Source organism: Homalodisca vitripennis, chromosome 1 (genome assembly GCF_021130785.1).
Source record: "Homalodisca vitripennis isolate AUS2020 chromosome 1, UT_GWSS_2.1, whole genome shotgun sequence".
Taxonomy (NCBI): Eukaryota; Metazoa; Arthropoda; class Insecta; order Hemiptera; family Cicadellidae; genus Homalodisca; species Homalodisca vitripennis.
The window spans coordinates 66,806,520-66,830,330 of NC_060207.1; the positions used below are offsets into that span (position 1 = coordinate 66,806,520).

At 33.1% G+C, this 23,811-nt stretch overlaps 1 protein-coding gene across 1 annotated transcript in view; it reads right to left on the minus strand.

Annotated features, from left to right (window-relative positions):
* Positions 1–7,588, minus strand: part of LOC124363798 (integrator complex subunit 8) — a 35,996-nt gene extending 28,408 nt beyond the window's left edge. The window contains exon 1 of the mRNA XM_046819062.1: positions 7,298–7,588. Coding sequence (XP_046675018.1) covers positions 7,298–7,415 — 118 coding nt within the window. The 5' untranslated portion in view covers positions 7,416–7,588. The remainder of the gene's footprint in view (positions 1–7,297) is intronic.
* Between the last annotated feature and the right edge of the window lie 16,223 nt (positions 7,589–23,811).

A 23,811-nucleotide genomic window follows, 5' to 3' on the forward strand; every position in this document is an offset into this window, starting at 1 on the left:
TTCACTAAATTGTTGTTTATAATTTTTTTTAATCAATGTGTGTGTGCGTGTGTGTGTGTGTAGCTTCTTGTTTTTGTTTTAATTATATTTTTATGTATACTTTTAATAAAAATACTTAAAAAAACAAAATTTTAAAGTAAAAGCTTGTACTGCAGGAATAAATGACATTATGGCTAAATCACACTTTTAAATTTAATCTGCATGTAACTCCTTACACAAAAATATTTTGACTTATATCATTTTGAAAAGTAATTAACTAACAAATTTTAGTTTTAGTTTTACCATTAAATTTTATACTTTGAAGATTAATTTTAATACGATGTAAATCTTAGGTATATACACACATCTAATTACACCATAATAATGTAGATTTTCTGTTACCTGACTGTTATCAATTTGATCAACTGACATAGCATATTTTAAATCAATGTCTTGGGTAAGCCTATCAACTATAACTGGTTTGAATTCATCGTTACTTTCTTCCCTTTCATTACACTCATCCTCACTTACATCCAACAGCAATGAGTTTATTCCTTCCTCATTGCAACCATGCAAACGAAACATTGTAATACAATAACACAAACAACAATAGCTCAGTTCATGTGTAGACTGCATAGTCATGATTACAAACTGCAGACAACCACTGTACAGATACAGCCATCAAGATGTCAGCTGAGTGAACAGCTGATAAAAGCAACACATCAGTTACTAATTTAATTTTTCATTAATATGAAATAAACATAGTATTAATATGTTTTAATACTATTAACTTGTTTAAAAAAAACTTTTTAAATAATACATTATTTAAAATTTTAGTGAAATACAAGTTAACTCGTATATCAGATTTTGGGCTCCGGGATTGGACTACAATAAACTTGTATATAAACGTGAATGGGTAAAACAATCTTGTTACTCTGTAAAATAATATATTTCTAAACAGAACTGGCAATTATTAGTTATGAATATCTATAGCTCAAATGTTTTTAAATTCAACAGTTTAGATATTTCTAATCAATAGTTTCTTTGATTGTCATGGTGGCAGCTTATTATATTAAGGCTACTATCTAAACTACAAAACCAAAATGTTGAATGGAATTACGATATAGGTATTTCAAATTACAGTATAGTTCAAATGTTTTTGTACCTAAACAAGTATAAAAAACTATCAAGTTTATGTGTATTTATAAAATTTAACCAAAAACCACTGTAACATTAAGTTATTTTTTACTATTTTGAAGGATAAACGTGGCTAACAGCTTGTGACTGAGATAACATGTATACATCGCCATTGTACTTTTAGCCATTAGTCAGATACCATAAAAATTATTTTACTGTCACTGAATGAATTTTTAATAATATTTTTATTAAATACATTAAAAATAACTGGGAATAAATTAATTGTACACAATCTTATGTATTATTAGAATGCTTTTGTATTAGGTATTTCTAATTGATAATTTGGTACCCTGTTCGATTGTGTTGGTGGCCGCTTACTATACTCAAGCATTGTTATTTCATACATTTACTTTTTAAGCATTTTCCTTTGGAAAAAACAAAAAATATTGTGAGGTGGCTAAATTAAAATACCTAAAGTTACCTTTTTCAGTAGCAAAGTTATCAGTGAGGATAACGGCCAGAGTTGCTGATTAACATTTTCATGCTATTAACATATTCTGCTCGTCCTCCTGAACAAAACTATGTATCGTTATTGGGGGTGCAAATGACAAATAACATAGTTTGGGGATTACATTCATAAATAATTCAGTTTTCAATATTTTGTTGGTCTCTATATCTGTGTACTCTAATGTTTTCTGTGGTCACCACTGATAGCATATCTATTATATCAGCACTTTCCAGTGCTTCATTAGATATCATGTCATAGGTATTAGTACCCTGATAATGGGTACGGTACTGCAGTTCATAGCAATTGTGTGTGCTTTATTAATAATGGATAAAACATTAACTGGTACTTTGGGATTATACTGACCACACCAGTATGAAGAACACAAAAATATAAATTTATAGAAACAAACATGATAGAATAGCTCTTTAATTACAAAATTAACTTACAATGATTATCAATTGTTAATGGAATTAGATTCCGTTATATGCCCCCAACGCTTAAACTTTTTTCAATGAACTTAGAACGTTATAAAACGATGTAGTTGAGTAACAGAACTAACATTCCATCAATCAACAAGCATTTCCAGGTATAGTGATCAGTATTGTTGTCGCTGTTATCTTATCTTTCTCGAGAATCCTGATTACAGCAGGCCGCGCAGCATCACATGATTATTTAAGTTTTTAGCACGGTACATAATTGCCTTTCCATTACAATTCAATTTATATTTCTCATCAGCCCCTCTAGAATTTGATATTTTACTGATAGGTACTATCTTGAGGGATGTTTTCTTTTGTTGACATCAGCGCGGGCCAGCACCGACCGAAGCACGCGCTGATGGCCGGAGGCACTCGCATTTTGGGTGGCAGAGTGTGATCAAGAATAAAAACAAGTTTTGAGTGTTTTTTTTCAATAAAGAGTTTAGTTTTGTTTGGTAATGTTTGTTTTTGTTGAATTTTTGTGTTTGGAGAAATGTAGGGGTAAAACACGGAAGTACAACAAAGCGACGCACTAGCTGAACGGGCGGCGAGACTCTGCAATCACGTTATCTACTAGACCACTCGACTTTGACCTCTGTCTGAGGATGGGGAGGGGTTTGGGATAAGACAATTCCTGTTTTATATTGACGAAATATTGTTCTACGCTAATCTAGTAATCAGTAGAAGCAAAATGTCAAATAACGATTCATGTCTGGGTGTGGTCAGTATAATCCCAAAGTACCCATTAACTAATTCTAGTAATTTCCATCCGGATGAATTATGTTTGTGTGAGTGTGTAATCGGACACATGTAAAGTTTGGGTTTTAACAAAATGAAATGATTGCATTTTTAATTTAACATGGTATTTTTTAAATGAATGTGTGTTCACCGTGCGGGCATGAGTTGATTTTAAACTGGGAAACTTTGATGTAATGAAAAGTTTCGTAATAATAGTCAAAAGAACGTTTTGAATCTTGCAATTTAAAACATCTACAGGATTATTTTTTTACAGGACGCGGATGGACATTTGACGGTTTTTTGTCTGGTGACCACTTAATTACATTTGAAGCCACCGCGACAAAGGTATATTTCGTTGTAGTTCAGAGTGTCAGTACATTCAGTGGTGCAAGGGTTTTCTTTCTACCACGAAGTTTACTTCCACCATATTTTAACGTCGTCTAAGAAAATTGGAGGTCCTCTGACAGTTGTAGAAATTGATTAAGCAACATTTGGAAGAAGGAAATACATTTGCAACAGAAGAATCCAGGGACAGTGAGTTTTCGGGGGCAACAAAAGGCAGAGTAGGGGATCATTCCTTGTCCCTGTAGAAAAGTGGGATAGGGACAGTTTGCTATATATTATAAACAAATGGGTTCTGCCTCCTACAACAATAGTAAGTGATTGTTGGAGAGCTTACAAATATCTGGGTGACGAGGGATTTCAACACTTATCCCTCAACCACGACATAAATTTCGTCGATCCAAATAGTAGCGCTCATACCAACTCTATTGAGAGACACTGGTACGAACTGAGGGCAAATATACCACAATAAGGTGTCAGTGGGGACACTTGGTTTGGTGACCACGTTTTTGCATTTGAAGTCACCGAGACAACACTATATTTTGTTGGAGTTTGGCGTTTCTGCACATTCTATGAAACACACTAATGGTAAGTGTTCTCTATTAATGCCCATTTATATTAGGGTTTTTCATAATTTATTAAGTTTTTAACACTTTACATAATTGCCTTTGCATTACATTTCAATTTATATTTCTGATCAGCCCTTCTAGAATTTGATACTTTACTAATAGGTACTATCTCAAATGATGTTTTTCTTACATGGACATCAGCGCGGGGCAGCACCTTGCTGCCGAAGCCTGGGCTGATGGTCGGAGGCACTCGTCTTAACCCGATAACTAATTAGCTCTAAATTAAGAAAAACATTTTTCATTTGGGTTAAAATTCTGCACATTAAAGTATTATTTTTCATTTACATTTCCAAAGATGGCGCCGCATCTGATAACGTCATCACGAGGTTGAATCACGGTCACAAAAGGTCACATGACACCCGATGCGATGTACAACGTGGAAATATTGCTCCGCACGTGAACAGTTGTTCCATTTTTTATGGGGTAGGATACGATATGCGGACCCAGTTTTTTATATCGAAGTAGTCATCGAAGAATGTAGTCATCGATACCTAATATTCACATCTCAAATCCTAGACTATCAATCGATATACAAGTACCTATAGTCCTCAATAACAATCATATGTTTTAAATTAAAATATGAATTGGGCGGCTGAAAGGCAAAGTGGTCTAAGTCACTTTTTTTTTTGTCATTTTGAGTTATGGTCATATTTGGATTGCCAGCAGCTGATTTCATTGTTATGGCAAAGAGACCCAAGTCGTAGTTCGCCTAAAAATCCGCTAGAGCGCAGAAGCTTACTGTGCCTGACTGATGTCAGCTGTATATTCGGATTCGGCCGGCAGAGTGGTCTAAGTCAGACTTAGACCAGTTTTGCCTGAAATCGATTTGTTCATTCACATTGTCATACCAGCTGAGGCTTGAAACAGTTGCTTTCTTTGCCAATTATTGTTTGTGTTTATAAAGTTCACGGTGATGGAAGACGATGATACACCTAGTGAGCCTAGCGTTCTTCAGTACTCAGGATCAGATGACTTCCCAACCTTCTGATGAATTTAGTTCAGGTAAGAAAATAAATAATTATGAACCTAACCTCAAAACTTGTACCGGCTGGGCGTAGATCTACACATTACTAGGTACTTTGTTTAGATCGTAACAGCTATAGTTCAATCTGTATAAACGAATATGTGTTTTTTTTTGTTACAGATGACTCTCGGCACTCTGGAAACCCTGAAAATTCTGCTGGTGATGGCGAAGGACATGATGAAAATGATTCCAGTTGCTGTTCAAGAAGAGCCACCCAAAAGGACAACGAAAACGTCAAAGAAGAGAAAGCAAGCGACAAATTAGAAAGAAGCAAAGGAATTCTGGTTCGTCCTATAAAACAGAGAAAGGTAAAACAGTTGTAGCAAAATTATTTAGAAATACTCCGTGCTTTGTGCAAAAAGAAATGTGACAATAACATTGATGAGGAAACAAGGAAACATGCTTTTTCAGTTTTTTGGAAGTTTGGGATCTTTCAAATTGCAAAATGCCTATTTGTGTGGACGAAACCCAAGCTTCCCGTGGTTCCCAAGAGATTAGTTCCTGCGTAACCAAAGCACTTGCTATCAAGGGCTAAAGATTGCAAACATATTGTTATGTACAGCGATACATGTACTGGACAAAACAGAAATTGGAACTTTGCTCATGCTATGCAAAAGTTGACACAGATGGAAACGTCTATCGATGTAATTGATTTGAAATACATGGTAAGTGGCCATTCATTTTTACCAAATGACACGGACTTTGCTTCAATCGAGTCCTATGCGCAGAAAAAGCTACAGGTAATTTATACCCCAAATGAGTGGAATGAGGCCATCCTGAAATGCCGAAGTAAGAATCCGTTTCACTTAACAAAAATGGACAGAGAGGACTTCTATTTCCACCACGGAGTTTAGTTGATGCTGTAACTAAACGGTCAGTGAACGTTGATAAAGGAAAATTCAACTGGCTGAAAACCCAGTGGATCAGATTTATCAGAGAAGAACCTTTTGTCCTTTTCTACAAGGAAACTCTACAGAAAGATGTACAGTTTGAATCAGTGTCTCTCGCTTGGTCGAAACAAAAGACAAAGAAAAAATCGAAACAATGACCAAATACCTGTTGGGTTGATTGAACAAAGTCACTTGTACAATGCTCCCCGTCCTGTGACTAAAGAGAAGAAAAGGGATATGTTAGACCTTTTTGGACTATATTCCACCTGTTCATCATGAGTTCTACTACCATAACTTGATCACAGGTGATGATGTTGAGGACATTGGACTTCTGGAAGAGGTGGCTGAACCAGAGCAAGACGACAAAACATTGATTAAAAAAAAACATTTATCTGATGTAGGCCTATCATGTCTTTTTTATACAAGTTGAACTGTAATAAAGTAAGCTACTTTTTTATATTACCAGTTTTTTTTTTATTTTTCATTTTCCAGATAGCTAAAAGTATCAACTAACGTAAGCCAAAGTGATCTAAGTCACGTTTTTAAAACGGTAAAGTGGTCTAAGTCTTGACTTAGACCACTTTTACCCATCTAATTAAATTAAAATTGGTATTAAAACTTACTTAAGGTAAAGTGGTCTAAGTCAGTTTTTTGGCTATAGCGTTAAGGAAAAACACGCTAAAAAAACGTTATATGCTTTAAAAAATAAAAGATTATTGTACAAAAGTAACTAAAAAATAATTGTTTAACTAAAGTCAGTCATTACAAAATTATTGCAAAAAATCTAAAAAACATCAATTATCTCAGAAACAGGTTTGTATGACTTAGACCACTTTGCATTTCAGCCCGCCCAATTTAATATTTACAATGATCAAACAAATTATTATAACCAAAAGTAGGAAAACTGAAGACGACCATATTTGCTCCTCTCACAGTTACAGTTGTTTCTTTTCCACAAATTTCACATAATGGGTTTTTCAGTACGAGTCCATCATGTTGAAGCCACAAAAAACATGCCTTATCATCTTTCAAAGCAATGTCGTGCAGTTTTTTAAATTGACTGCCATTTTTAATAATCAAAATTACTTATGTTAAATTGAAATATTACCCTACGTGTATTATTTTAAAGTGTTTACAACTGTTGATATAGATTATTTAAGTTAATAGTTCAAAATAATTAATCAGTATCGATTGATTATATCGATGGTTATGATTAACATTTGTCAATTTCAATATTAAAAACCGGGTCTGCTTTTCGTACCCTACCCTTTTTATGTTCTAAAACTTCGTTACTTCTCATTTCCACCCCGTCAAACCTTAAATTGTTTCGTTTTGTAGGACGATTCCAATAAGTTAATAACACAAAACTCGTATTTTACCGCTCCGGCCGTTACTTTCACAATTACCACAAATTGTTATGATTGGTTTGACAACAGAATCTCAATAAGCATTGTAATCATTTATTTTAAATGCTGTTAGCATATATCACTTAATTGTCAAAGATAATATTTTTAAAATAAATTAACTTAAACTACATAATAAAAAGAATTCCTTCCACAGACTAAGTTAGGTACCTGGTTTTGTCTTCTGTAAATGTGAGTCCAGAATATTGGGATCTAACAAAAATTCAAACCACATTATTGTATCTTTAGAAATTGGGACAGTTCCGGGTCTCAACAAATCCACATCCATTTTTATTGAATATATTACCAAATCCCTGATATTAATATACAATCGCTATTTCAAATTGACATAACCTTAAACCGGATTGAATTGAACTCGGAATTATATATTTATGTATCTGGCAACCTATCATCACATGACAAAAAAACAAACATAACCATGTTTAATGTTTACTGGGATTCCATTCCATGCCCTACAACCAGGCTTGCCAATGTCAACTGCCAAAATGATGCACACCTGTACTTAAAATAACTCGCAAATACTAATGTTATACTGTATTGTTCATCTGATTGTATAATATTTACAATATTTGTATAATATAAATGTTAATATCCAGTTTTATATATAGGTTGACAATTCTAGGGAAACAGATTCATATGGAATCTTGGATAGGCTCATTGTAGGATAGTTTATAGGGCCCACCTCTGATGAATCTTATCCACTGTGTTATCAGGTAAGAAAACTTACCTCCTGCTTCATTTACTGACCTTTTGACAAATGAATTTGTAAAGCTACGTCTACAATTGTGCGCTTTTAAATTCAACAATACTTTCATCTTGCCTTTCAACTTGCTTTTAATTGTATGCGTAAATGCAAGCCCTTATTGAAAGAACTTTCTGTCTACATTTATTTATCAGTTTCGAGCAACAAACGCAATCGATAAAAAGTGGAAAAGGAAAAAGGGAAGATCATGGATGAAAACTATTTGAAGAAAAGGAACTATAAATTGTGAGAGAAATACGTTTGTTTAAAAGGTTTTTTTTCACCACTACACGACAACCAGAAGATCAAAAGCTAACTTTGATAATCATCCAAAAATCACAGAATTAGATAAACCTTTTTGTGATATGATTCTTTATGAAAATTGAAAAAAAGAACAGTCTTATGTTATTGAATAGTCAGTTTTTCGACAAGAATTCGGACATATCAAAAGTTCATCATCGACTGAGGCACATTTAGTCATCGTAGTGTGTGTATTAAGATTAAAGTACAAAAGCTCATTATTCACGCTATTGATGTTGGTAAAAGGTATGGATGTACGTGTACTCCCAGGTGGTGTGGGTGTAATAGAATAGGATGATGATTTGAAGTGCGTAGAAAAATAGAACTCTTGATTTTATTCTTAATTTCAGTTGCACCCTGTAATGAAACTAAGAAAACCTTTTTACAAACTAAGGCTTTAATCAACAAAATTCAACTAGATAACCTTAATCAGAATGTATAAACAATTACTTAATATCTTCTTTAAAAATAACAGATGATCTAGTTATGTTTACATGGAATAAATTATATAACATTCTCCCCCACTGAATTTAGAAGGTAGTCATTGAAACGTTCAGGGATCCTTCTTATTCTTGATCCTCTTCGAGGAGAAACTATTTTATTTTCTTGATGGAACTATTCAGATTCAACTTCAGTGTCTTTTGAAGAATCTTCCTTATTTCCTTGTGATGCATCTTCATGTTCATCCTCCACCTCCTGTTCTTCCGACCAATTGGATAAGTCTGTCACCATTAGACTTTTATCACCTCGGGGAACTAAGTGTTTTAGTGAAACAGTAGATTCTCTTCCATTGGGGTAACGAATTAGTGCGTATTGTGGATTTGCTTCTACTAGTTCAACTTCATCAACTAGTGGTTCGTATTTGCTGCTTCTTACATTTCGCCTAGTTAGTACTGGACCAGGTTGCAGTAACCATGCTGGTAGTGAAGTACCTTTAGTTGATCGGCGTGGATGTATGAACATTCTCTCGTGTGGAGTGCAGTTTGTTGCTGTGCATAGTAAAGAGCGTATCGAATGTAGAGACTCTGGAAGTACAGACTCCCAGTATCGTAGGTCCAGTCCTTTGGATTTTAGTGACAGTGTAACGGTCTTCCATATAATTCCATTATACCTCTCAATTTGTCCATTTCCTGCAGGATTGTATGGACTGGTTAAACTTGTAGCAATCCCCTTTTGATGAAGATATGTCCTTATTTCATCAGACAAAAATGATTTGCCTCTATCAGAATGGATGTAATTTGGTATCCCATAAACAGAGAACAAGTTTTCCAAACATTCTATCACAGTACTCGAAGTCATCTCTTTGCAGGGGTAAGAGAATGGGAAGCGAGAGTACTCGTCAACAATATTTAACATATAACGATTTCTAATTGACGATGGTAGTGGTCCTTTAAAATCAATATTGAGTCTTTCAAAAGGTGAAGTGGCCTTTATCAATGTGTTGGTTTGTTTGTGGAATCTAGGTTTGACCTCTGAACAAATAGGACAAGATAAAGTCATTGATTTGATCTCATTCAAAGAATATGGCAAATTCTTGCTGCGTACCCAGTGATAGAAACGCGTTATTCCTGGATGACAAAGAGCCTGGTGCATTTCAAAAAGTTTGTTGTCAGTCGTAGAGGCATTACAGATCCGAGAGAGTGCGTCTGCAGAAACGTTTTCTTTACCAGGTCAATATTGAATGTCGTACGAGAAAGGAGAAAGCTCTAGTCGCCAGCGCATGATTTTGTCGTTTTTAATTCTGCTAGAATGTTTTTGGTCAAAAATAAATGACAAAGCTTTTTGATCAGTTAAGAGAATAAATTGTCTCCCTAACAAAAAATGTCTCCATTTCTTAATAGATTCTACGATGGCCTGTGCTTCTCTTTCTACTGTTGAGTGTTGTTTTTCACTTCCAGACAAAGTCCTAGAAAAGAAGGCAACAGGACGTCCATTTTGGCTCAGTGTAGCAGCTATTGCAACTCCTGAAGCATCAGTTTCGACTATCAATTGATTTTCCGGTTCAACAGTCACAAGAAAAGATCTTTCTATATCCTTCTTAATGTTTTGAAAATCACTAGCGGCAATGGAGATTGGTTCAATAGGAAAATTCTTACAGCTTACTAAACTTCTAATCTTGTCAGAAAACCTTGGTATCCATTTGGAGTAGTATGATAACAATCCAAGTGTTCGTTTAAGAGAAGCAGCATCATGAGGCAGAGGCATGTCCAAAAGTGGTTGTAATCTCTCTGGGTCGGGACGTATAGTTCTATTTATGATTTGATAACCAAGGATAGATATAGTATCTTGAGCAAATTTACATTTCTTCAGGTTCAATGTTAGATTGTATTTCTTAGCCACAGCCATAAACTTTTCTAAATTTTTATCATGATCTTGTTTACCCATTCCTCCTATTGTAACATCATCAATATATGCGAAAGTACCTTCGAGTCCTTCTTCTGAAATAATCTTATTTATAGTCCTTTGGAAAGCGGACACGCCGTTGGTTACTCCAAAAGGAATGCGTTTGAACTGATAAACTGCCCATTAGCTTCAAAAGCGGTAAGTTGTTTTTCAAGCTCTGGAATTGGTATCTGATGATAAGCACTAAACAAATCCAATGAACTGAAAGTATCAAATTTAGCAATTTTTATCACAAGTGATTCGATATCTGGCAAAGGATAAGCATCCAATAATGTAAATTTATTTACTGTCTGAGAATAGTCTATTACAAGTCGTTTCTTGTGGTTTTCATTTTTGGTAATGAGCACTTGAGCTCGCCATGGAGAAACACTTTCCTCGATAACACCATCTTTCAGAAGAGACTGTATTTCACATTGTATAAATTTTTCATCTTCCCCAAAAACCGCCTTGTCTTAGTCACAACAGGTCGACAATCTTTAGTCATGTGCTGAAATAATGATGGTGGTTCCACATTAGCACAGGCAACGTTACAAACGGAGAAAGATGATCTTGGTCCCCCAAAGTCTACAGTAACATTTGTATGTAGTTTCATGATATCAGTACATCAGTACATAACCTTTCAATTACAAGCATTTTGATTTGTTTTTAAGCATTGTCTTGTACATACAGATCTACCCTAACATACCCTTTAATTGGTGAAACGAGTGACGTAGATGCCATCGACACCTGTTTGACTTCTGGAAATGTTTTAAGGTTGTTAGCCTTTACAAAACTACTATCAATAAAACTATCAGAACTTCCAGTATCAACTAAAAACTTAGCAGAAATTCCGTTTACATTTCCGGATACAATTGCTTTAGATAATACTTTGGGTGTTACTGCTGAAGTAATTACGGGACATGTTGTTAACGAGGCTGAATTTATCTTACCTTTTTTAAGATTCTTAGATAAACAAACTCTGAGAAAATGACCAGTTTTCGAGCAACCTTTACAAATAGCATCTTTTGCAGGGCAGTCATCTCTTGAAATATGTCTTGCTCTTCCACAAAAATAACATTTCTGTCGGAGTCCGTGTGCTGATACAGCAGCAGCAGTAGAATTGTCTTCCTGAGTTTTTAGTTTGTCTGAAGGAATCTTTAAATTACTACTCGTATCAACGTTGTGACAGTATGATTGAGGTACACCTGAAGTCATGGAATAAGCGTCCGCATGTTTCTGAGCTGACTCAACGAGCTATTTCTTCAACTTTTTCCAAGGTTAAAACGTTATGTTCCAGAATACGTTGTCTGATTTGAGAAGAATTTAAACCACTAATAAAGGCATCTCTGATAGACTCATCACTATAGGTTTTAGCATCGACATTTACGAAATCACACTCCTTACTAAGAGATTTAAGCGTTTGCAAATAGTGATTTATTGATTCTCCTTCTTGTTGTTTATGATTAGCAAGCAAGTGTCTAGCAAAAAGTACATTTTTCTTAGGTATGAATAATGTTTCTAAAGTTTGTATAGCATTGTTGTAATCTTTACACTCACTGATAATTTCATAGTTTTCATAGGTTAGAAAGTTCACTAGTACTCCAAGTTTCTTATCTTCTTTAACTTCAGCATTTTCTATGAATGTATTGAACGTTTGAAACCAATGTTTCCATTGTTTAGAAGCATTTGTTGTTTCAGGGCTGCATGCAAATTTCTCAGGTTTCAGTAGTTTTTCCATTACAGAGTATTGAAGTTAGTATAGCAAAAATGTTGATTAAATTGTAATGAAACTAAGAAAACCTTTTTACAAACTAAGGCTTTAATCAACAAAATTCAACTAGATAACCTTAATCAGAATGTATAAACAATTACTTAATATCTTCTTTAAAAATAACAGATGATCTAGTTATGTTTACATGGAGTAAATTATATAACACACCCATATTGTACTTTGTTTCCAAATACTCCAGTGCATCCTTTCTTACTTTTTTGTGTATGTACAACTGTAAATTAAATCTCACAATACATGATGCTTCTTATAATCATCAATAAATCTTATAGTGACCTTTTCGCCCTGTGATAACTCATTCATGGTACAAGTATGCAAAACACTTCTTTCAAGTCCGGAATATTTTAAAATTTCCACAATAAGATGTGCTATTCGATCAAAATAAACTGCTGTGTATAGTAAACTAACTGGTAAACTCAGATGATGCACGATATGAATAGAAATATCTCTGACTGGTTTGGTTTCTTGTTTAACATAGGTTTTAACACAAAAATACGAGCTTGCAACTGCATGCTTTACGTGCCTTACACTTTCAACATGACGCATACAATAAAACGCATGGTAAAACGCACAAGTGTAAATATAGCTTAAATTCTTTAGCTAATTTAAAATCTTTTCACTGCATTTTCGTGACAAGAATTTTTTACTTTACATTTCAATATTGCGTCATTTATTTCATGTAGAGAAACATTTAGTGGACATTTCTTTTTGAATATATGACTCAATAGAAGCAAAGTCAGTGTCATTGGGTAAAAATGAATATCCACTTACCATATATTTAAGGTCAATCATATCAATGGCAGTGTCAAGCTGTCAGCTTTTACACAGACAAAGCGAAATTCCAGTTACGGTTTTGTCCCATGTAAGTATCGCTGTACAAAATTATGTGCTTATAGTCTGGCTCTTATAAATATATACCTTTTAACACAAGAACCCATTTCCACAGTCACTAGAGATGCAACGTTTTCATCTCACGTGTACATGTACGCGTACACTAAATCTGTGTCTTGTTCGTGAACACCTAGATTGTATAGGTACATTTTCCTTTTGTATTATGCAATACCAGTTGTTAACTTTGAAAACGGGAGTGCTTTCTCAAGGTCAAACGTGAATGTAAAAACCTTTAGATCACTTTTTGAACTAATAGTGTCTTCTTTCAAAGCAGTCCTAGCAGATTTCCTTAAGTGTAGTTCGTGTACTGAAGTCATATGTTCCTTTTCTCCTCATTTTCTATGAAAGATACTTTAGTTTGATAATTATAACACTTTGAACAGGTATCTTTTAATGGAGAATGAAAATAAAAATTACATTCTGAATTAAAAGTTCTGTGATATACTGCTTTGCTAACAGGTTCGTTTTTACAATTACAGATGATAAGTATTTTTAGTTTTGCTACGAGTATAATGAGACTGATAGGCTGGGAATGACGATATATGTTCACGAACAATATTTATTCTATCATAAGAAATTTTGTTCACGGGAATATGCGAGACTCGTTCATCTGTGCCTGTTGATTTACTTTGTTTTAATTTCATTAGGGCATGGGTTTACCACCCATTTCCTATTTGAAAAGTATCTAAAAAGAATCGGCACACCTTAACACTATTATTTGCTTGTAAGCTATGTATAAAACTGGTATTTGAGGAACTTTTGCCTTTACGAGCACCATCTGTTAGATGACGTGTTTTTGGTATCTTGTTTTACTAGTCTCCAAAATACTGAAAACGCATGTTTTCTAGATTCCTCTTCCATTTGAAAATTATTCTCTCAGAACACTGAAATCTTTAAACTGAAATGAAATGAAATATGCCTTTATTTAAGAAGCGGAGTTAGGGCTATTTAGCCCTTTCTACCACTCAACCTCACATAATATACAGATATATATATATATATATATATATATATATATATATATATATATATAATTTCAATAAACATTAATAAATAAATATATTTATTTATTTAATAATAAATAAATTTTATATTTATTTATAAATGGCAATAGCAATAAGGCTATTGCCATTTATACAATTTAATGTAAATAAAAGTCGTTTGACAGGTATTTGGTCTTCCGATCATATGTTAGTTTGCTTATTTAAAAAACGCATATGTGACAGATACGGCCAAATACAAAATAATTGAATCGGAAAAAGTAAGCGCTCTGTGGTGTAATGGTAGCACATTCACCCGGCAAGTGAGAGATCCGGGTTCGACTCCCGGCGGAGCAAGTACTTTTTGCGATTCAATGTTTATTGAAATTAAATAAGGCTATTGCCATTTATACAATTTAATGTAAATAAAAGTCGTTTGACAGGTATTTGGTCTTCCGATCATATGTTAGTTTGCTTATTTAAAAAACGCATATGTGACAGATACGGCCAAATACAAAATAATTGAATCGGAAAAAGTAAGCGCTCTGTGGTGTAATGGTAGCACATTCACCCGGCAAGTGAGAGATCCGGGTTCGACTCCCGGCGAGCAAGTACTTTTTGCGATTCAATGTATATTGAAATTAAATTAAATAAGGCTATTGCCATTTATACAATTTAATATATATATATATATATATATATATATATATATATATATATATATATATATTAATGTAATGAAAATAACTAAAACCCTTTAAATTAAAACTTTTTATTACATACACGTGTTTCGGTTTGTAACCATCATCAGTGTACATTAACCTCTAAATAAATAATAAACAATTAGATATACAGATGTGGACTTTTTAATCATATGTTACATTTAAATGACACAGTTGTAATTTTCTTATTAATAATATGTATTTAATATTTTTTTTTTTTTTTTTTTAAAAATTGGATTTGTCTTATTTTTCAGATTACTATTTAAAATGTTATGAGGATCTTTATTATAATTTAGGTAAATATGTAATTCTTCTTTTGTGTTCAATTTCTCTCCTTTCCTTTCGATATCTAAAATTTCCATGTTCTTTTCAATATTTGTGTAGTTATGGTCAGTCTCCAATAAGTGTTCAGCAAAATTTGATTTTATTGTGGACATGTTATTTGTTTTTAAAGCTTGTATGTGTTCTTTAAACCTTTTATTAAAATTTCTTCCAGTTTGCCCAATATAATAGCTTTCACAGTCACTACAGTTAATTTTGTATACTCCAGATTGTTTGTATAATTCCTGTTTGTCATCATTTTGGTTCACTTTGTTTTCAATAAGTTTAAATGTATTATTTCTTGTATGGTGACTGATGGAGAATTTTGAATTTTGAAAGGTTTTTCGAACAGCTTTGGTTAATTTAGTATTGAATGGTACACACACACACACACACACACACACACACACACACACACACACACACATATATATATATATATATATATATATATATATATATATATATATATATATATATATATTTCTGAATTTCTGTAGTATTATGATTAGGTAGTATTTTGTTGGTTTTATTAATTTTTCTTGTTTTCTTCTTAATCATTTTGTCTACAATTTGGGCTTGATATCCATTTTTGACAGCTAGATATTTTATTATTTTTATTTTCATCACTCATTGGTATATTTAACATTCTGTTTACCATTGAGTGAAATGCTGCTAATTTGTATTTCCAAGGATGGTTAGAGGATGATGGTATTAGAAGATCTGTTTGGGTTGTTTTTCTATAAATTTCAAATGAGTGATTTCCATTAAGATTAGAAATACTTATATCAAGAAAGTTAATTTTGACTTTTTGGATTTCTTTAGAAAACTTAATTGTTGGTGATATAGAATTGAGAAATGTTAAAAAGTGCCTGGTTCTCATCTCCATTGAAAAGACATAATATATCATCCACATATCTAAAACAATAAATTATTTTGTCTTTAAATGGATTAGTGTCACTCATTATTTTGTTCTTTTCTAAATGTTGCATATATATATTTGCAAGAAGGCCTGAAAGAGGAGATCCCATTGCCAACATTAATCATTACATTAATATATATAGATAACCCTATAAGTGGAGTTAATAACATATATATATATATATATATATATATATATATATATATATATATATACAGGGTGTATATTTATGTCTGGAAAAACACCCAAAATATCCTTTAATAATTTAAATATAAATTTGAAACCTCTTACAATCGTGATAGAGATTGGGCATCTACTTTTTGGAACAATGTTTTGTTATGTCACACCAACGGGGGACGTCCTGCCGAGGGTATCGTGAATATTCTTAATGGAAGCCTATACCTTGTGATACATAATTTTAAAGGTAATAGCTTACTGAATTGAATGCCACAAACCGCATCTCAAAGGAATTATTCTATCAGAAAATAGAGCATTTTTAGTATTGAAAATTTACTGATGTTCAACAATGTAATTTTAACATGGTTCTTGCCACAAAATGTGTTACACTAATTTTTTAGCATTTTTTAAATGTTCAATTAAAATAAAATAAACAATTTATTTTTAAGCTGGTTTCATTAGTACAAATTTACAATGAATAAAACTTATGAGTCACTTTCTCTGATTACTTATGAATCTGTACTTGGTGTTTTCCAGTCAGCAGGAAGGTTTAAAGAGACAAAGGTCACTAGCCTATGAAAAAACATTATTGTGTTATTAATCATCTGGTCTACAGGTTTCAGTTTGTTGAGCATGGAGCTTTCACTAGACAGGTCTAAGCTTGGGAATTACAAATGGACAAAGGTCATATAATTCCTGTCGAGTTAATCAGTGTCTCTGAAGCATTGCTGTCAACAAGTTATCTAATTACAGTAGTTCAGTTTTTATTTGGCATTTTAATGGCATTGTCTGAAAGAGAACGAATTACTCTGTTGATGATGCGAGGATATGGCGATCGTCAAAGATCTTATCGGGAAGTTTGTAATTTGTTTAATGACACTTTCCCAGAAAGGAATCCCAGAAAGTGTTTCAACAATATCAAAAACTATTGAGCGTTTTGAAATGACAGGGAGTGTACGTAATCGGCCAAAGTCGGGTAGGATACAATCTGCAACAGATGAAGAACATGCACTAGATGTTTTGCAAACATTTATTGAAGACCCACATACATCGCTCAGAAAAGCTGCACAGCAACATGATATGCACCCTATGTCTGTGAGTAAGATTTTGAAAATTAATAAAATACAAACCATTTAAAGTTCATTTAGTCCAACAGTTAAGTGAGGATGATTACGACAGAAGAGTTGAGTTTTGTGAACTTGTGATGCGCAAATGTGATGACAATAGAGATTTTCTGACCAACATACTATTTTCTGATGAGGCAACTTTTTTCCTAAATGGCAATGTTAACAGGCACAATTGCCGTTACTGGGCTAGTGAAAACCCACATTGGATTACTGAGTCCCATTCACAGCAACCACAAAAAAAACTGAACGTATGGTGTGGAATTTTAGGTAACAAAATTGTTGGACCCTTTTTCATCAATGGAAATTTAAATGCCGAACTTTACTACAATATGCTCCAAAATGAAATAATCCCAGCTATTCAAATTGCATCAGGAGAAATACTTTGATAATGTATGGTTTCAGCAGGATGGTGCTCCACCCCATTATGGGAGGAGACAGGTAAGAGAGTATTTGGATTTAAGGTTTCCTCATAAATGGATTGGCCGAAGAGGAGAAATCGAATGGCCTCCAAGATCTCCGGATTTGTCACCAATCGATTATTTCCTATGGGGTCATTTAAAATCCAATGTTTATAGAAGAAAGCCTCATAATTTGGAAGACCTAAGAAACAGGATTATAGAGGAGATTGCTTTGATAACTGAAGAAATGTTAGGCAACTCTGTCGAATCATTTTACACAAGATTGGCTCATTGTCAAACCGTAGAAGGAACACAGTTCGAACAATTGCTTTGACACCAAATGCAGGTAAAACGTTTGTTGTAAGACTTTTCTAACAGCATACATTATTTTTTATTTGTAATAAGAAATCAATAACATAAGTATTTCCATAATTGTACTGTAATAAAAACTGGCAAATTTGTGCTAATAGAACCAGCTTAAAATGAAATTTTTGTTTTATTTAATTGATACATTTAAAAAAATGCTAAAAAATTAGTGTAACACATTTTTGTGGCAAGAACCATGTTTAAAATTACATTGTTGAACATCAGTAAATTTTTCAATACTAAAAAATGCTCTATTTTCTGATAGAATAATTCCTTTGAGATGCGGTTTGTGGCATTCAATTCAGTAAGCTATTACCTTTAAAATTATGTATCACAAGGTATAGGCTTCCATTAAGAATATTCACGATACCCTCGGCAGGACGTCCCCGTTGGTGTGACATAACAAAACATTGTTCCAAAAAGTAGATGCCCAATCTCTATCACGATTGTAAGAGGTTTCAAATTTATATTTAAATTATTTAAAGGATATATTTGGGTGTTTCCAGACATAATATACACCCTGTATATATATATATATATATATATATATATATATATATATATTATATATATATATATATATGTTATATATGTATATATATGTTAAATAGTATAAATGGCAATAGCCTTATTTAATTTCAATAAACATTGAATCGCAAAAAGTACTTGCTCCGCCGGGAATCGAACTCGGATCTCTCACTTGCCGGGTGAATGTGCTACCATTACACCACAGAGCGCTTACTTTTTCTGATTAAATTATTTTGTATTTGTCCTTATCTGTCACATATGTGTTTAAATAAGCAAACTAACATATGATCGGAAGACCAAATACCTGTCAAACGACTTTTATTTACGTTAAATAGTATAAATGGCAATAGCCTTATTGAAGTGAAAACTTCTTTAGGCGCGTTGAGCGTTTTGGTAGAGGGTAAAATCCTCGGTTCGCGTCACCGACATGCTAATGATACTAACCTGCATGAAAAAGTCAGTCTCGCTGTGTTTTTTAACCGTAGACTTGGCCGCGGACTACTAACCTGCATGAAAAAGTCAGTCTCGCTGTGTTAAAACTGTCCCGGCGGAGTATGAAAACAGACTGCGAAAATCAGTGACCTTTACGGCTTCCTCTCGCGATTTAAAAGTGAAGCTAATGTCTTACAATTCTGTAAGATGAGTCAAATTAAAGCTCTTAATATTGGCAATCTATTGGTTACATTTTTAAATATTAAAAAAATTTCCAAATAATTTTGATTATTGTTTGCATTTTACATAGCGTTTACAATGACAAGAAAAAAAAGTAAGCGAGGATTTTTGAAGTGAAAACTTCTTTAGGCGCGTTGAGCGTTTTGGTAGAGGGTAAAATCCTCGGTTCGCGTCACCGACATGCTAATGATACTAACCTGCATGAAAAAGTCAGTCTCGCTGTGTTTTTTAACCGTAGACTTGGCCGCGGACTACTAACCTGCATGAAAAAGTCAGTCTCGCTGTGTTAAAACTGTCCCGGCGGAGTATGAAAACAGACTGCGAAAATCAGTGACCTTTACGGCTTCCTCTCGCGATTTAAAAGTGAAGCCAATGTCGTACAATTCTGTAAGATGCGTCAAATTAAAGCTCTTAATATTGGCAATCTATTGGTTACATTTTTAAATATTTAAAAAAATTTCGAAATAATTTTGATTATTGTTTACATTTTACATAGCGTTTACAATGACAAGAAAAAAGTAATAAGCGAGGATTTTTTTTATTTTTTGGTCAGACAAAATTTGTCAGCGAGAAAGTTGTGTGAAAATAGATGAATATTTTTTTTTGTAATTTATCATTTTTTATTGGAAGTTTAGTTTAGCCTGTAGTAGCGTATGAAGTGATGAGTGAACGTTTCTGCCGGAACTGTAGTTGGCGCATTGGCTCACTGATACCGTATTAACTCAATAAATTAGTTTATTGTGCAATAAAAATACCTTTACGGAAGAACCAAGTTAATTTAACTAATTTATTAGTTTTAAAAATATTGTGGGTTTAATTGTTATTGCAATTATATACTTTATCCGTAGCAATAACTGTATTATTTACAACCGTGTTCAACTCACTGTTGTTCACTCGGTGTTTACTCACTTGTATTCTATGTTTATTAATATTTAACCTCTTCATCATGAAATGAGTATTATTACGGTATAAGATTTATCTAACTAGCGTGGTAAAATAGATTTCTAGTTATTTGATAATATTTTTTCGTGGATTTTTAAAATTGGAAAATTAAAAAAATGTTATAATAATTTTAGATTTTATGAAATATGTTCATTTATTGTTTTTATTAAGATATTGTTAAGATAATTGTATATTAATTATTTTTTCAACCACTTTTTATTTATATTTTGTTCATGATTTGTTTAACCCATCATATGTAACTAATAAATAAAACATAAAACATTTCAAATAATTTTTGCATATAGTTTTAATTACTCTCAACTTAATAGTTCCGTTTTCACTTCTATCGGCAGTCCCACGACTGCTACTGTTTTTGAAGTGAAAACTTCTTTAGGCGCGTTGAGCGTTTTGGTAGAGGGTAAAATCCTCGGTTCGCGTCACCGACATGCTAATGATACTAACCTGCATGAAAAAGTCAGTCTCGCTGTGTTTTTTAACCGTAGACTTGGCCGCGGACTACTAACCTGCATGAAAAAGTCAGTCTCGCTGTGTTAAAACTGTCCCGGCGGAGTATGAAAACAGACTGCGAAAATCAGTGACCTTTACGGCTTCCTCTCGCGATTTAAAAGTGAAGCCAATGTCGTACAATTCTGTAAGATGCGTCAAATTAAAGCTCTTAAATTGGCAATCTATTGGTTACATTTTTAAATATTAAAAAAATTTCGAAATAATTTTGATTATTGTTTACATTTTACATAGCGTTTACAATGACAAGAAAAAAGTAGTAAGCGAGGATTTTTTTTATTTTTTGGTCAGACAAAATTTGTCAGCGAGAAAGTTGTGTGAAAATAGATGAATATTTTTTTTGTAATTTATCATTTTAAATTGGAAAATTAAAAACGCGTCACATTTACAATTACAGATGTACTGCTACTATAACGTATTGTTAATTACTCTCAACTTAATAGTTCCGTTTTCACCTCTATCGGCAGTCCCACGACTGTTTTTTTATTTTTTGGTCAGACAAAATTTGTCAGCGAGAAAGTTGTGTGAAAATAGATGAATATTTTTTTTGTAATTTATCATTTTTTTATTGGAAGTTTAGTTTAGCCTGTAGTAGCGTATGAAGTGATGAGTGAACGTTTCTACCGGAACTGTAGTTGGCGCATTGGCTCACTGATACCGTATTAACTCAATAAATTAGTTTATTGTGCAATAAAAATACCTTTACGAAAGAACCAAGTTAATATAACTAATTTATTAGTTTTAAAAATATTGTGGGTATAATTGTTATTGCAATTATATACTCCGTAAGTAAAGTTAAATTGACCACGTGGGAAGTTCAAAAGTGAGTATGAAACATATTAATATTTTTATACAGATAAATGAATAATGAAAACAACGAATATATTTTTAAACATTTTTAATATTTGTACGAATATTTGTATTTAAAATTTAGCATTATTCATTTTAATTATGTTTTTAATATTTAACCTCTTCATCATGAAATGAGTATTATTACGGTATAAGATTTATCTTACTAGCGTGGTAAAATAGATTTCTAGTTATTTGATAATATTTTTTCGTGGATTTTAAAATTGGAAAATTAAAAACGCGTCACATTTACAATTACAGATGTACTGCTACTATAACGTATTGTTAATTACTCTCAACTTAATAGTTCCGTTTTCACTTCTATCGGCAGTCCCACGACTGCTACTGTTTTTTTTTTAATTTCAATAAACATTGAATCGTATGTATATATATATATATATTCATTAAATTTTGACCTTAACTAATAACTAATTGAATTTTAAATTAAAATAAATGCCTAAACATTAACAAAAATATATGCATACTATGTAATAATTAAATATTAAATTTATCATCTTAATATGTAGAAACATTACAAACAAAGTTAAATTAAAACTTAATTAAAATTAACAGTTTAATTTTTTAAGAATTTTTCGTTTTTGCTACATTCATTTTCTCAAACACAGCCTGACCACAAGCACGCCACGAGCACCACCACCCGTCACCCATACAGACCGCCCAGCAACAAGTCCTTGTCATTTGCCTCAAAACGAGCTCGACCTTCTATAATACGGATATTATCAGGAAGAGAGTTCCAGAGGCGACATGCCTGAACAGTGAACGACTTACTGAAGAAGTTCGATCAATGAACAGGAATTGAAAGTAACGTGGACCCCCTTCTCGTAGGTCGCTCACTTATATCGGAAATAAATTTGAAATTTTCGGACAGGTAAACAGGTGACTTGTTTTTGATAACTGAAAGAATGTGAAGTTGGCGAAGTTGTTGAAGTTTCAGAAGCGATAGCTGTTTAAAAAAATGGAGTCACATGCTCATAACGTCTGAGATTGAAAATAAATCTGATACAATAGTTTTGAGCACGTTGAAGCCTGTCCGAAAGCTCAACAGTCATGTCACTGATCACAGCGTCACAGCAGTTGAAGTGTGGCAGCATGAGAGTTTTAACTAGCATAACCTTGACACTGAACGATAGATATAAAGCAAAACGCTTTAAACTGTGAATGCCAGCAAATACTCTATTACACGTTACCGTAACCTGGTCATTCCACTTAAGACTTGAGCTCATAGTAAGACCAAGGTTTTTCAATTTATTTTAAAAATCTAGTACGTGGTTATTGACCTTTTTGTGCAACGTTGAAGTTCAAACGGTCGACCAATCTTGGGTTTCCCAATACCGCATTGCCTGCGGTTTGTCTTCATTTAATTTCAGCCCATGTTTATTTGCCCAACAAGCAATTGATTCAATGTCTTGATTGAGTAGAACCATAAACGTGTTCAGTTCATCAGGCGAACAGTGTACGTAAATTTGTAAATCATCGGCATAGAGATGAAACTTAGAGTGCCTTATAATAGATGTGATGTCATTAATGTAAAGTGAGAACAATAGGGGTCCAAGAACAGAGCCCTGTGGAACACCCCGTGTTACGGTTTTCCATTCAGACATTGTTTCCCCTTCTTTGACAAATTGCTGTCGCCCAGTAAGATACAATTTGACTCAGTTAACACACCCTTCGGAGAAACCATACTTCTTCAATTTGATGAGGAGGAGGGGGCAATAAACACAGTCGAAGGCCTTGGAAAAGTCAAAAAGCAGTAAAATGGTGATTAGTCTCTTGTCAATATATATGTATATTGATTCCACATAAAACATAGATTTCATATAAAATATGGAATGTACACGTTTTAACAACGTACGAATCCTCCAATAACACGTAATCTGTATCGTTCCTTTGAAAAATGCTGTTTGCGTAAAAAACAATTCAGTACATATATTTCATTATGTACATGAAAGTTCTAATTATGAATATTAGAATCTGGTAACGCGGAGATCAATGGTATTATACTTTTGACTT